Source organism: Phoxinus phoxinus (genome assembly GCF_949152265.1).
Source record: "Phoxinus phoxinus genome assembly, chromosome: 22".
NCBI lineage: Eukaryota > Metazoa > Chordata > Actinopteri > Cypriniformes > Leuciscidae > Phoxinus > Phoxinus phoxinus.
The window spans coordinates 27,447,372-27,459,956 of NC_136897.1; the positions used below are offsets into that span (position 1 = coordinate 27,447,372).

At 33.4% G+C, this 12,585-nt stretch overlaps 2 protein-coding genes across 6 annotated transcripts in view; both read left to right on the top strand.

Annotated features, from left to right (window-relative positions):
• Positions 1-2,704, top strand: part of shroom2b (shroom family member 2b) — a 42,036-nt gene extending 39,332 nt beyond the window's left edge. For 4 of the 5 annotated variants that reach the window (XM_079597774.1, XM_079597776.1, XM_079597778.1 and 1 more), the window contains one exon: positions 2,243-2,704. In XM_079597774.1, the coding sequence (XP_079453900.1) occupies positions 2,243-2,515 (273 nt within the window). In that variant the 3' untranslated portion in view covers positions 2,516-2,704. The remainder of the gene's footprint in view (positions 1-2,242) is intronic. The other variant, XM_079597775.1, reaches the window with a different exon arrangement.
• Positions 2,705-4,362: 1,658 nt separating this feature from the next.
• LOC306991103 (claudin-34-like) lies at positions 4,363-7,120 on the top strand. The gene is made up of 2 exons (XM_079598623.1): positions 4,363-4,404; positions 5,694-7,120. The coding sequence occupies exon 2, from the start codon at positions 5,837-5,839 to the stop codon at positions 6,545-6,547; it is 711 nt and encodes a 236-aa protein (XP_079454749.1). The 5' UTR covers positions 4,363-4,404; positions 5,694-5,836; the 3' UTR covers positions 6,548-7,120.
• The last annotated feature ends 5,465 nt before the right edge of the window (positions 7,121-12,585 follow it).

The window sequence follows — 12,585 nt, forward strand, 5'->3', positions numbered from 1 at the left end:
AAAGTCTTAATATTTTGAGAATAAAGTCTTAATATTTCGAGAATAAAGTCTTAATATTTTGAGATTAAAGTCTTAATATTTTGAGATTGAAGTCTTAATATTTCGAGATTAAAGTCTTAATATTTCGAGAATAAAGTCTTAATATTTCGAGAATAAAGTCTTAATATTTCGAGAATAAAGTCTTAATATTTTGAGATTAAAGTCTTAATATTTTGAGATTGAAGTCTTAATATCTCGAGATTAAAGTCTTAATATTTCGAGATTAAAGTCTTAATATTTCGAGATTAAAGTCTTAATATTTCGAGAATAAAGTCTTAATATTTCGAGAATAAAGTCTTAATATTTCGAGAATAAAGTCTTAATATTTTGAGAATAAAGTCTTAATATTTTGAGAATAAAGTCTTAATATTTTGAGAATAAAGTCTTAATATTTTGAGAATAAAGTCTTAATATTTTGAGATTAAAGTCTTAATATTTTGAGAATAAAGTCTTAATATTTTGAGAATAAAGTCTTAATATTTTGAGATTAAAGTCTTAATATTTTGAGAATAAAGTCTTAATATTTTGAGAATAAAGTCTTAATATTTTGAGATTAAAGTCTTAATATTTTGAGAATAAAGTCTTAATATTTTGAGAATAAAGTCTTAATATTTTGAGATTAAAGTCTTAATATTTTGAGATTGAAGTCTTAATATCTCGAGATTAAAGTCTTAATATTTCGAGATTAAAGTCTTAATATTTCGAGATTAAAGTCTTAATATTTCGAGAATAAAGTCTTAATATTTTGAGAATAAAGTCTTAATATTTCGAGAATAAAGTCTTAATATTTCGAGAATAAAGTCTTAATATTTTGAGAATAAAGTCTTAATATTTTGAGAATAAAGTCTTAATATTTTGAGAATAAAGTCTTAATATTTTGAGATTAAAGTCTTAATATTTTGAGAATAAAGTCTTAATATTTTGAGAATAAAGTGTTAATATTTTGAGATTAAAGTCTTAATATTTTGAGAATAAAGTCTTAATATTTTGAGAATAAAGTCTTAATATTTTGAGATTAAAGTCTTAATATTTTGAGAATAAAGTCTTAATATTTTGAGAATAAAGTCTTAATATTTTGAGATTAAAGTCTTAATATTTCGAGATTAAAGTCTTAATATTTCGAGAATAAAGTCTTAATATTTTGAGAATAAAGTCTTAATATTTTGAGATTAAAGTCTTAATATTTTGAGATTGAAGTCTTAATATTTCGAGAATAAAGTCTTAATATTTTGACAATAAAGTCTTAATATTTTGACAATAAAGTCTTAATATTTTGACAATAAAGTCTTAATATTTCGAGATTGAAGTCTTAATATTTCGAGATTAAAGTCTTAATATTTTGAGATTAAAGTCTTAATATTTCGAGATTAAAGTCTTAATATTTCGAGATTAAAGTCTTAATATTTTGAGAATAAAGTCTTAATATTTCGAGAATAAAGTCTTAATATTTCGAGAATAAAGTCGGAATATTTCGAGAATAAAGTCGGAATATTTCGAGAATAAAGTCGGAATATTTCGAGAATAAAGTCGGAATATTTCGAGAATAAAGTCTTAATATTTCGAGATTAAAGTCTTAATATTTCGAGAATAAAGTCTTAATATTTCGAGAATAAAGTCTTAATATTTCGAGAATAAAGTCTTAATATTTCGAGAATAAAGTCGGAATATTTCGAGAATAAAGTCGGAATATTTCGAGAATAAAGTCGGAATATTTCGAGAATAAAGTCGGAATATTTCGAGAATAAAGTCGGAATATTTCGAGAATAAAGTCGGAATATTTCGAGAATAAAGTCGGAATATTTCGAGATTAAGGTTTATTTTTGAAATATTAAGACTTTATTCTTGAAATATTAAGACTTTATTCTCAAAATATTTGGACTTTATCCTCTAAATATTTCGACTTTAATCTCTAAATATTTCGACTTTAATCTCTAAATAAATATTTTGAGATTAAAGTTGGAATATTTTGAGATGCTAGAATTATGCTAGTTTTTCTTTTTTTTTGCGGTTCAGGGCTTCCGTAGCAATGTATATTATGAGACAAATAAAGTGTATTTTGACCTTAGATGCATGTAAACCTATTTTAAGAACTTTAAAATAGCTTAATTAGGACATTTTAACATTAGTTCTACCAGAGAGAGAGGAAAAACACACATTTTAAGAATGCTTTTGTACAATAAAAACTCACGTGTTGTATTTTCAGCAGACTTTGACCGAGAAACGCAAGCTGCTGATTCGCCAGCACGAAGATGCCAAAGAGCTGAAGGAGAACCTGGACCGCAGAGAACGTCTGGTTTATGAGATTCTGGCCAGTTACCTCAGCGAAGAGCGTCTGGCAGACTACCGGCACTTCGTCAAGATGAAGTCAGCGCTCATCATTGAGCAGCGCAAACTGGAAGATAAGATCAAACTGGGCGAAGAGCAGCTCAAGTGTCTGAAGGACAGTCTGCCGCTGGACCAGAGACTAATATACTGACCCGATCGAGACTCGAGAGATACGCAGATTTCATATCTTGCTTGTGTGCATTGGATAGATTTATTACGTTCAAAATCATTCTGATAGTCATAGAAATGCTTTGAACTTTTAAATGATTCCAGGTTTCTTTAGCATTGGCATTGAATATCCACTCACGTGTTCAGAGATATGCCGTCTAAAAGTTTTAAAGTTTAAAAGTTTTTCTATTTTTAGTCCGTATTAAAGGATTAGTTCACTTTTAAAAAAACTTTTGCTGATAATTTACTCACCCCGATGTCATCAAGATGTCCATATCATGCTTTCTTCAGTCGAAAAGAAATGAAGGTTTTTGATGAACACATTTCTCCATATAATGGACGTCAATGGGCCCCAAACGGGTCAAGGTCAGATGACAGTGTCAGCGCCGCTTCAACGGGCTTTACACGACACCAGACGATGAATACGGGTCTTATCTAGCGAAACCATCGTCATTTCACAAATAAATAAAAAATTTTAAGTTTTATAAGCACAAGCGCTCGCCTTGCTCTGTTCTGTGATGCGCGTTCGTGACGTCATGTGATACGCAGTTACGTTGAAAAGGTCACGCTTGACGAGTCAGTGTTTACAGATGTGCGGAAGGAGGACCATACACACATATTTAAATGTCTTTGTGTCAGTTTATCGTTTAAAATGCCCATTTCGTGTGAGTATCCTGGTGTTGTAATATAAAAAAGCCTAAAAGAAAATTTTCATATAAACGCTTATAAAAAGTGACCTTTTCAACGTAATCGCGTATCACATGACGTCACGAACGTGCGTCACAGAACAGAGCAAGGCGAGCGTTTGTGCTTATAAAACTAAAACTTTTTTATTTATGTTTGAAATGACGATGGTTTCGCTAGATAAGACCCGTATTCATCGTCTGGTGTCGTTTAAAGCCCGTTGAAGCGGCGCTGACACCGTCATCTGGACCTTGACCCGTTTGGGGCCCATTGACGTCCATTATATGGAGAAATGTGTTCATCAAAAACCTTCATTTCTTTTCGACTGAAGAAAGAAAGACATGGACATCTCGGATGACATCGGGGTGAGTAAATTATCAGCAAAAGTTTTTTTAAAGTGAACTAATCCTTTAAGGTTTTTGTTCCTGTATTTACGTTTAACTAATGAATTTTGCTACTGAATGCTAATGGTGCTATTAACAGAAAGGTTTCTACCACATTAGATCAGCTTGTTCTTAACTAGATCCACACATTTCAGTGTAAATGTTTTAAACTTTCCTGTTTGTTTGTTTTTTAACTTAATGAACCATCATTTGGGAAGGGAGCTTCTGAATATTTCATCTCGTATATGTAAAATATTCTTGATTTGTGGCCCGTATCCCTGCTTTCCAATCTCACTGTGAGCCGGAAGAATGTTTTATTGTGGACAGATGATCATAGATGCGCTTTCAGTGCACTTCTGCTCATACATTTGAAATAAAAATAAAAATATTTATATACTGCAAATTTGCTGTTAAGTACTTGTATGGACAGATCGCAATAAGGGATTCATCACACTTGCCGTTCAGCAATTATTCACAAACTTATTATTGAATTTACAGGATATTATGAATTAGTTGTTTAATGTTTTATAACTCGTTCTTGAAGCCTCACCCACACTTTATGATTTTATGAGTCGCTGTGTTTTCCAATATGATGCAAATGATTTCAAATTCCTTATTGGTTTGATTTTATGATTGGTGAGCCGTGGTCAATCATTCACAGAAACATATTCACAGGCTTGTTTACACTGGATTTCTGAGCTAAAGGAAGTGGAGATTTACACCATTTCCAGTCCAGCGCTGAGCGTCGATGAAGATTCATAAACGCTGAGAAGATTTATGGATCAGTGGAACATGTGCTGATATGGTAATCAGTTTTTCATTACAATTTATTTGAAACTTTAATTTGATTTTATGTGTATTGAGTGAAAATATATTTCAAAATATCCACAAACATCTTGACACAGATGAACCAACCAGTAAAAAGCGACCGTAAAGACATATACTAAAGATATATATTTCAAATAAATGCTGTTCTTTTAAACTTTCTATTCATCAAATAATCTTGAACAAATGTATCATGGTTTAAGAAAACATATGAGCAACTGTTTTCAAAATTGGTAATAATCATAAATGTTTCTTGTTCAGCAAATCCTCATATTATAATGATTTCTGAAGGATCATGTGACACTGAAGACTGGAGTAATGATGCTGAAAATACAGCTTTGATCACAGGAATAAACTACATTTTAACATGGATTAAAATAGAAAACAGCCATTTTTAATTGATAATATTTCACGATTTTACTGTATTTTTTATCAAATAAATGCAGCCTTGGTGAGCAGAAGACACTTCTGACGTCTGACCGGTAGTGTAAATAATTCATTAAATGAACACCAGGCTTTTCATCGTTAAATACTATTTACTATTTTGTTTTGACAAAAGAGTAATAATTAATAAACCTATTATATATATATATATATATATATATATATATATATATATATTTGTGTGTGTATGTACAGTATACGGGTGAAACTCGAAAAATGAGAATATGGTTCAAAAGTTCATTTATTTCAATAATTCAACTTAAAAGGTGAAACTAATATATTATATAGACTCATTACATACAAAGTGAGATATTTCAAGCCTTTATTTGTTATAATTTTGATGATTATGACTAATGAAAACCTTTTCACAATATTCTACTGAATTGAATTTGGGGTTTTCATAATCTGTAAGCCATAATCATCAAAATAATAACAAATAAAGGCTTGAAATATCTCACTTTGCATGTAATGAGTCTATATAATATATTAGTTTCACCTTTTAAGTTGAATTACTGAAATAAATGAACTTCTGCACAATATTGAGTTTCACATGTATGTGTGTGTGTGTGTGTGTGTGTGTGTGTGTGTGTGTGTGTGTGTGTGTGTGTGTGTGTGTGTGTGTGTGTGTGTGTGTGTGTGTGTGTGTGTGTGTGTGTGTATAATAGGTTGATTAATTATGTAGTGTCATTTTGGCACAAAAAATACCACATGGCCTTTAACTGAAGTGTTACATTTGTTTTCTGAAACAAAGCACCAGGAAGTTTCTGATCTAAACTAGATTTCTGTCTCTCTTTGTCTTAGAGGGATGTGATGTGTGTTTGCCAGGTTACTTGGAGACATCGGTTAGTTAAACCACAACACTCCTGCTCTGACTCGCTGTGAACTTCACCATTCAGCAGTTTCAGAGAAGACGAGGCTCTCCAGGATGGATGTGTGTCACGCAGGAGACTGGATCTGAGGACTGAAGCATGGCTTATCTCGCCCACACGGCGCATGCGCAGTTCGTGGCGCTCTGGCTCGCGACGGTCGGCTGGATTCTCATCATAGTGACCCTCGGGCTTGTGGAGTGGCGGGTTTGGGAAGTGTCTGACCTGTCTGTGATCACCTCAGGTCTGGCATGGGTGGGTATTTGGAGAGTGTGTTTTTATAGCCATACTCTGATCTTATCCAACAATCAGATTATGTTCTGTCAGAGGATTGGTTTGATGGAGTCTTTCACGCCACCAGAAATCGCATCGGCTCAGGTGCTCATGCTAGTGGCTCTGATTCTGGGGCTCATTGGAAACGCTAGCGTCATTTACGGCCTCAGGAATATTTACTTCGAACTGAACAAGTTTAAAGCCATCAGACTGGCGTTTTACACCGGCGGGGTTCTGTTCATCCTCACCGGGGCTGCCGCGCTCGTCCCCGTGTGCTGGAATCTCCATTCAGTCGTAAACAACCAGACTATAATATTCCCAGCGGAGTTCCTCATGCCTCCCGCTCCTGTAAAGCAGTACATCGGACCCGGGATCATCGTGGGGATTTTTGCATCCACCCTGTTGGTCTGTAGCGGGCTGGTCTTTCTGTCACACAGGGTCCCGGTCGTGCTGGAGTCCAGAGTGAGGCCCTCGTGGCCTGGAGAAGGATCCTCGGGGACCCGTGTGAACCGCCAGGGAATTGACAATCCGGCTTTCTAAACCGTTCATCCTTTCCTCGGGTCATTTTGACCCCAAAATATATATTTTTTATGTTAAAAATTTAGTGTTTCATCAGAGGGACCAAGACCCTAGGCATTTTGTCGCACTTGAACCACGAATACACACAAAAAATGGATTCGATGAGTTTTGTGGTTGAAAAAAATAAATAAAAATCCTTTCCTCGTGGGTCGATTTGACCCGCTTATGAATGAATGGAATACGAGGAATGCTATAGTACACATAGAAATTTTTTTAAATTCTCGAAATTCAAACTAAAAATGCTAAAACTTTGCCAAAATATTATTTAATAATGTCTACATAATGCATACTGAAGTGAAACTGACTTTAGGACCCAGTAGAAATAGCTCATTTGCTCCATCTAGTGGCTAAAGTCATGAAATATCATGTTATATTTTTCTTTTCCCACAAGAGGTCGACAAAGACACCCAATGCAAGATATTTTAAGCTGAATTATAATAGTTATTCATGAGTTCTTTTGAATTTAAGTTGAAAGAATGTGAGGAATGTGCTTAAATTACTATTTATTTATTATTTATTGATCAAATATAAAAATCTGAAATGAAATAAAATAAGCTTTCTGGTCATGTCCCAAGACTGTTCAAGCTGCAGTTATTAAGCACAACTAGATCCAAATAAATTGGCAAATTACACACCACACAATTAACCCATTTTGGCCTAAAAATTTGGCCTTATAAAAAAGGCCTTTTTATGCCTAAGTACTTCTCTGTAAACCCCATTCCAAAACCTAAGGGTTTCCAGAAATATTTGTCAAAATTTGTCAAAGCCTACTAAAATCTTAAATTCTCAGGCTCTATAGTAGATAAAAACATGGAATAAAAAGCATTTGAGACCTTAATACTTTGGCTTTCAACTTGACTGACTTGCTTGGCCATAATCTTCAACTGCATTTAAAAAAAAATCTTAATGGTGACTACACACATATGCGTGATCCGGTCTTAAAGGTAAACACACACAGATGTGTGATCCGGTCTTAAAGGTAAACACACACAGATGTGTGATCAGGTCTTAAAGGTAAACACACACAGATGTGTGATCAGGTCTTAAAGGTAAACACACAGATGTGTGATCAGGTCTTAAAGGTAAACACACACAGATGTGTGATCAGGTTTTAATGGGTTAAACACCCAACTATGCATGGCAGTCACAGAATGTATATGGAAACAAGCTTTAGGCGCTTTCCATCTTTACTCTCTTCATGTTACGTTGCATTCGGAGATCGACTACTTTTGACTGACAAAATTCCAGCCACCGGAAACACTAACTGATAAAGTGAGTCGTACAAAACCTTTCTTTTTAGTAAACTGTGTGTACACAAACAATGTAGTCAATGCTGGAGTTCATGTGTAGAGCCGCTGGTGACGCTTCAGCACAGTTTCATGTTGTGTCGAGCCGCATTAGTGTTTTAAAAACAGTCATTTTGATGCTATCATAGTCGTGCCCCGTGCACTCCCATTCAAAAGGCATTTTGACCAAAAACGAAAATACGATCAATCTTAAAAGTGGCGTTTTCATTCTAATTATGATTTTACACGAAAGTTTGACTCGGAAAATTAAACTAGGTTTAATTCTGGCGACAGTTACCCTTTAATAACTGCAGCTTGAGCAGTCTTGGGACATGACCTGGAGATAAACACGAGTTGATAATATTGAGAAAAGGCTCTTCTCATACGAACTCTTTCAGTAATTTAGTCGGATCTAATACACATGTTGTTGGTTTAGATCATGTAATACGTTTATTTCCTAATCTATAGTTGTAAACTGTTTTTGCGGGGAGATAAGTGAGGCTGAATCATAAAACATTGTCAAAGGTTGTACATTTACAATTGTATTTCTGATGCTTTTGATTTTCCAAGGAAAGAAATTCATGAAGTCATTATCTGATTAAAATCCCAAAGTCATGAGCACAACTGCATTATTAAACTCCTGTTGGACTATAAATGGTTCATTACTGTAAAAAGAAGATAAAAGCATGGACAGGGACTCATGAGACGGGCTGTAATCCTGATGATCAAGACAATGAAGGAATTAAGGGATTATTTATTTTATCTTTCTCAGCTTGATCCTGCAGGAACATTGTGATTGAAGGATTGTTGTGTAAGAAGCTTCATGTAGACATAAGCTTGTCCACACTGAGAGAACAAGTTGTATTTGTATGTATATATATATATATATATATGTATTTATTTGTGCGGGTAAATATTAAAAGTATATACTTACTGGTGATAAAAAGTACAGCAGTTTTGACGTCACAGATTGCCTTCTCAGTGCAGTGTTTGTGTTGTAATGCATGTAAGCATTAACATGTTTCACTACCTCAAAAAAATGTATTTAATCATTTATATCTAAAGAAAAACTAACAAATGCCTTTCGTTGTGCAAAGGATTGTAAATAATGTTGGCTCAAAAAGCATACGCTCCCCATAGTTTGATATTGGAAGCACTAATATTACTTTTGCACACTATTTGAGATTGATGATGTGCAAATTGGCAACTAAAGACCTTAATTAGCTCGTTTAGTAAGTTTATTAACCTCTTTTTTATTTGTTATTAATTGTTGTTGCATGTTTATTTTATTTTATTTTAAACTTCACCGTTGCAGCACTTTGAGTGTAAGAAAGGTACAAATCAAATGTATAATTATTTTTATTAATGTTATTAGAATACTTTACAATAAGGTTTCATTAGTTAATAAATAAATTAGTTTACATGAACTAACCATGAACAATACTTCTACAGAATTTATTCATCTGAATGTTTATCTCATACATTAATACATTTTTAATATCAAAGGTATATCTGTTAACATTAGTTAACTAACATGAACATTTTTATTAACTAACATTAACAGGTTAATAAATACTTTTTGAGAATATATTGCTCATTATTAATCTATGTTAGTTAATTCATTGATGTTAACAAATGAGACCTTATTGTAAAATGCTACCATTATTATTGTTGTTAAAGCTCCAGTCCGTAACTTTTTTGTGTTCACGATTATCCAAAAATAAATGTTTCAGCGAGTACATAACCAGCCAGTGTTCATAACTATCTGCTTGCCTTAGCTCGATTCAAAACGGTAAGCTTGAAATAATGTTTTTAATTCCAGTACTGGTGGATTTCCGTGGGAAATTCGAGCATTTCTTTGCGACATTACATCTGTGCACATAAAGAAGAGTCTCGGCTAGTAGGCTATAAGTGTGAGGATGTTGGAGGTGGAGATGTATTGTCGTTTCTCACAGCGCTTGATATAATTAAACTTATTAATTTGATGGCGGATCCAGAAAGGTTCAAACGACAATCACCAGTGACGAGATTCACCCGATGTAAAATGCAAACGACTTCGTTCGGACTTCGGAGTGGCTACACTCTAAAAAATGCTGGGTTGTTTTAACCCAACTTTGGGTCAAATATGGACAAACTCAGCCATTGGGTTACATTTTATAATTACATTTTTAACCCAACATTTGGGTTTGACCATATTTGACCCAAAATTGGGTTAAAACAACCCAGCATTTTTTTAAAGTGAACAGAAAAAAAAGAGACTACTAATGTAGTCACGCAATTAATGCTGTTGTTGTTAACATTACAATTTAAGAACAAAGTTTAATTTGCGCGGTTTTACGTGATATGATAAGCGATCGTTAGATTTAATCAACGCGATTTACTGCAATGGTTTTCCCCCTTAGTTGGTCAGAACAAAAGTGAATGTTACTTGCTTGTTCAGATTTACATTTTCCGGTGGAAACTCTTATATTGGTCATACTTCCAAAAAGTATAATCTGTGATTCTCTCTAAAAAATGCTGGGTTGTTTTAACCCAATTTTGGGTCAAATATAGACAAACCCAAACGTTTCGTTTTGAGCGTGCGTCATTGAGGCGCTGGCGCCGGTCCATGTCTGGTAGGTGTGGATCTCACATCTCGACCTCTCGACCTCTCTGGAGACCCGCTCATGTGAACTGGAGCGGAGGATGGCAGTGGCAGGGCACGTGAAAGCTCTCCAGACCATCACTACACTAATTGTTAGACTGGAAGTACAGTCTGTGCCAAAGCCGTTCTTTCTGAGGTCCACATTGTGCCAAGACCGATGGCAGCGGAACAAAAGGCCTCTCTCACGCACGTCACAACCAAAAACAAGCATAGATTTCTGTTCACAAGTCAAATAATACAGTAATTTAGATTCCTGCAGCTCAAAAAAGGTTTTTGAGGAAATGATTGGACTTTCCAGGGAATGCATGGACTATAAACCTCCAATGCAAGTCACAAGCCAAGTTATCCAGCATGCTGTTAAATTTGCATAATTAAAGTCAGCATGAAATGAAAATTCACCCTATTTTATAAATGCATGTTATAGATATTATTGTGAACAGTTAATCTGCCCTACTGAAAACTAAATATACTAAAATGTATTTGAAATATTTATGTACTTATTAATATAAATACATTGCAATTGTCCTACTAAATTTGTATCCTTAAAGTCTGCTGAATTGGAACTAATTTTGTACTTAGTTTATTTAGATATTTAGTTATCCAGAAATATTGGGGTTCAACTAAAGATATACTGAAGAATATTTGATTGTGCTAAAGTGGAACTATTGCAAGAATATAGCTTTAAGAAAAACTTTTGCAAGAAAAATAGGTATATCTTGCATTTAAAGATAGATATTATACAGAGATCTACTATCTAATACATTAATGTGATGTTTGTCAGTCGTAATAGTGTTAAGTTAAAGTGTTTTAAATACACAAACCCATGCAGGTTTGTATATTTAGCTTAAATAAATCCAATTTGTTTCAATTTATTATTACTTGTTTTACAGCTAGATATTTTTTAATGTTCATGCAAAATGTATATGTAATTCAAATAAATTTGTCCAAATGTTTTTTTTTTTTAGTGTGCAATGATAATTCTTTAATCTGACTGAAGAAATGATGACTTGAGGATGTGTTTCATCCATATGGCTCATTATCATAAAGGAAGTGGGCATGAAGCCGTCGGCACCATGTGCTCCTGATAGTGAACAAACCTTTGTATGTAAAAGATGGCAAGATTAGCATGCAACATTATAATGAGTCCATTGTGGAAAGACAACAATGAGAACTTTCATCTGACAGCGTGAACCCGGGTCGGGCAGAACCTCAGAAGATCCGATCCACGCAAACACTCAGTTAAAACATTTCAGGCAAGAGGAACATGAAGTGCATGATCACACACACATTCCTCCAGCAGGACACACACATCACAGATCACACACTTAAATGGATATCTTTTAGGTTATGTAATGCAATTTTGTCTCAGTGCAGAAACCGGAGGGTCATCATGTCGAACACACTCGTCACTTTCACCACACAACGTATTAACATTGTTTCTTTCAAGTTATGCTGCAGAACAAGATTAAAAGTGATTGTCCCTTCCCAGATACAATAGTTGAAGTATGGAATTATACATATTTCATCATCATATAATCAAATTTAAGTCTGTTTGTCTATAAATCTCATTGTATTTGATATTTTTACTACATTTAGTGATAATATATGCAGAGGAATTCAAAAGTCTGAGAGGAACTTGGAAAATCTATTTTAAACTTGGAAATTTAAATGGAATACATGTGTGACATTTACATGAAAAATTTATATATCTATATGCAATTTAATTTATTTTTTTGTACTATATTACAAAAAATCACATTAAATTGCATATATATATATATATATATATATATATATATATATATATATAGTCTATATAAATGTAGTCTCTATCACTGTAAAAAAAAATAATTGGTTTAACTTAAAAAAGCAAGTTACCTTGTTGCCTTAAAATTTTGAGTTTGTTGTAATTAAAAATTTGAGTTAATACAATGAAGAAGAATGGTTTAATAAACAGAAACTCAAAATAGTATGTTATCTTCACACATTAGTTATTGAAGTTGATTTGACAAAAGAAAAATATTTTTTTTACAGACATTTGTACCTCACTGCATGTGAATATAGTTTAT

What these genes read in the sequence shown, in the direction of transcription:
- LOC306991103 (XM_079598623.1), top strand. Translation starts at nt 5,837, where the DNA reads ATGGCTTATCTCGCCCACACGGCGCATGCGCAGTTCGTGGCGCTCTGG.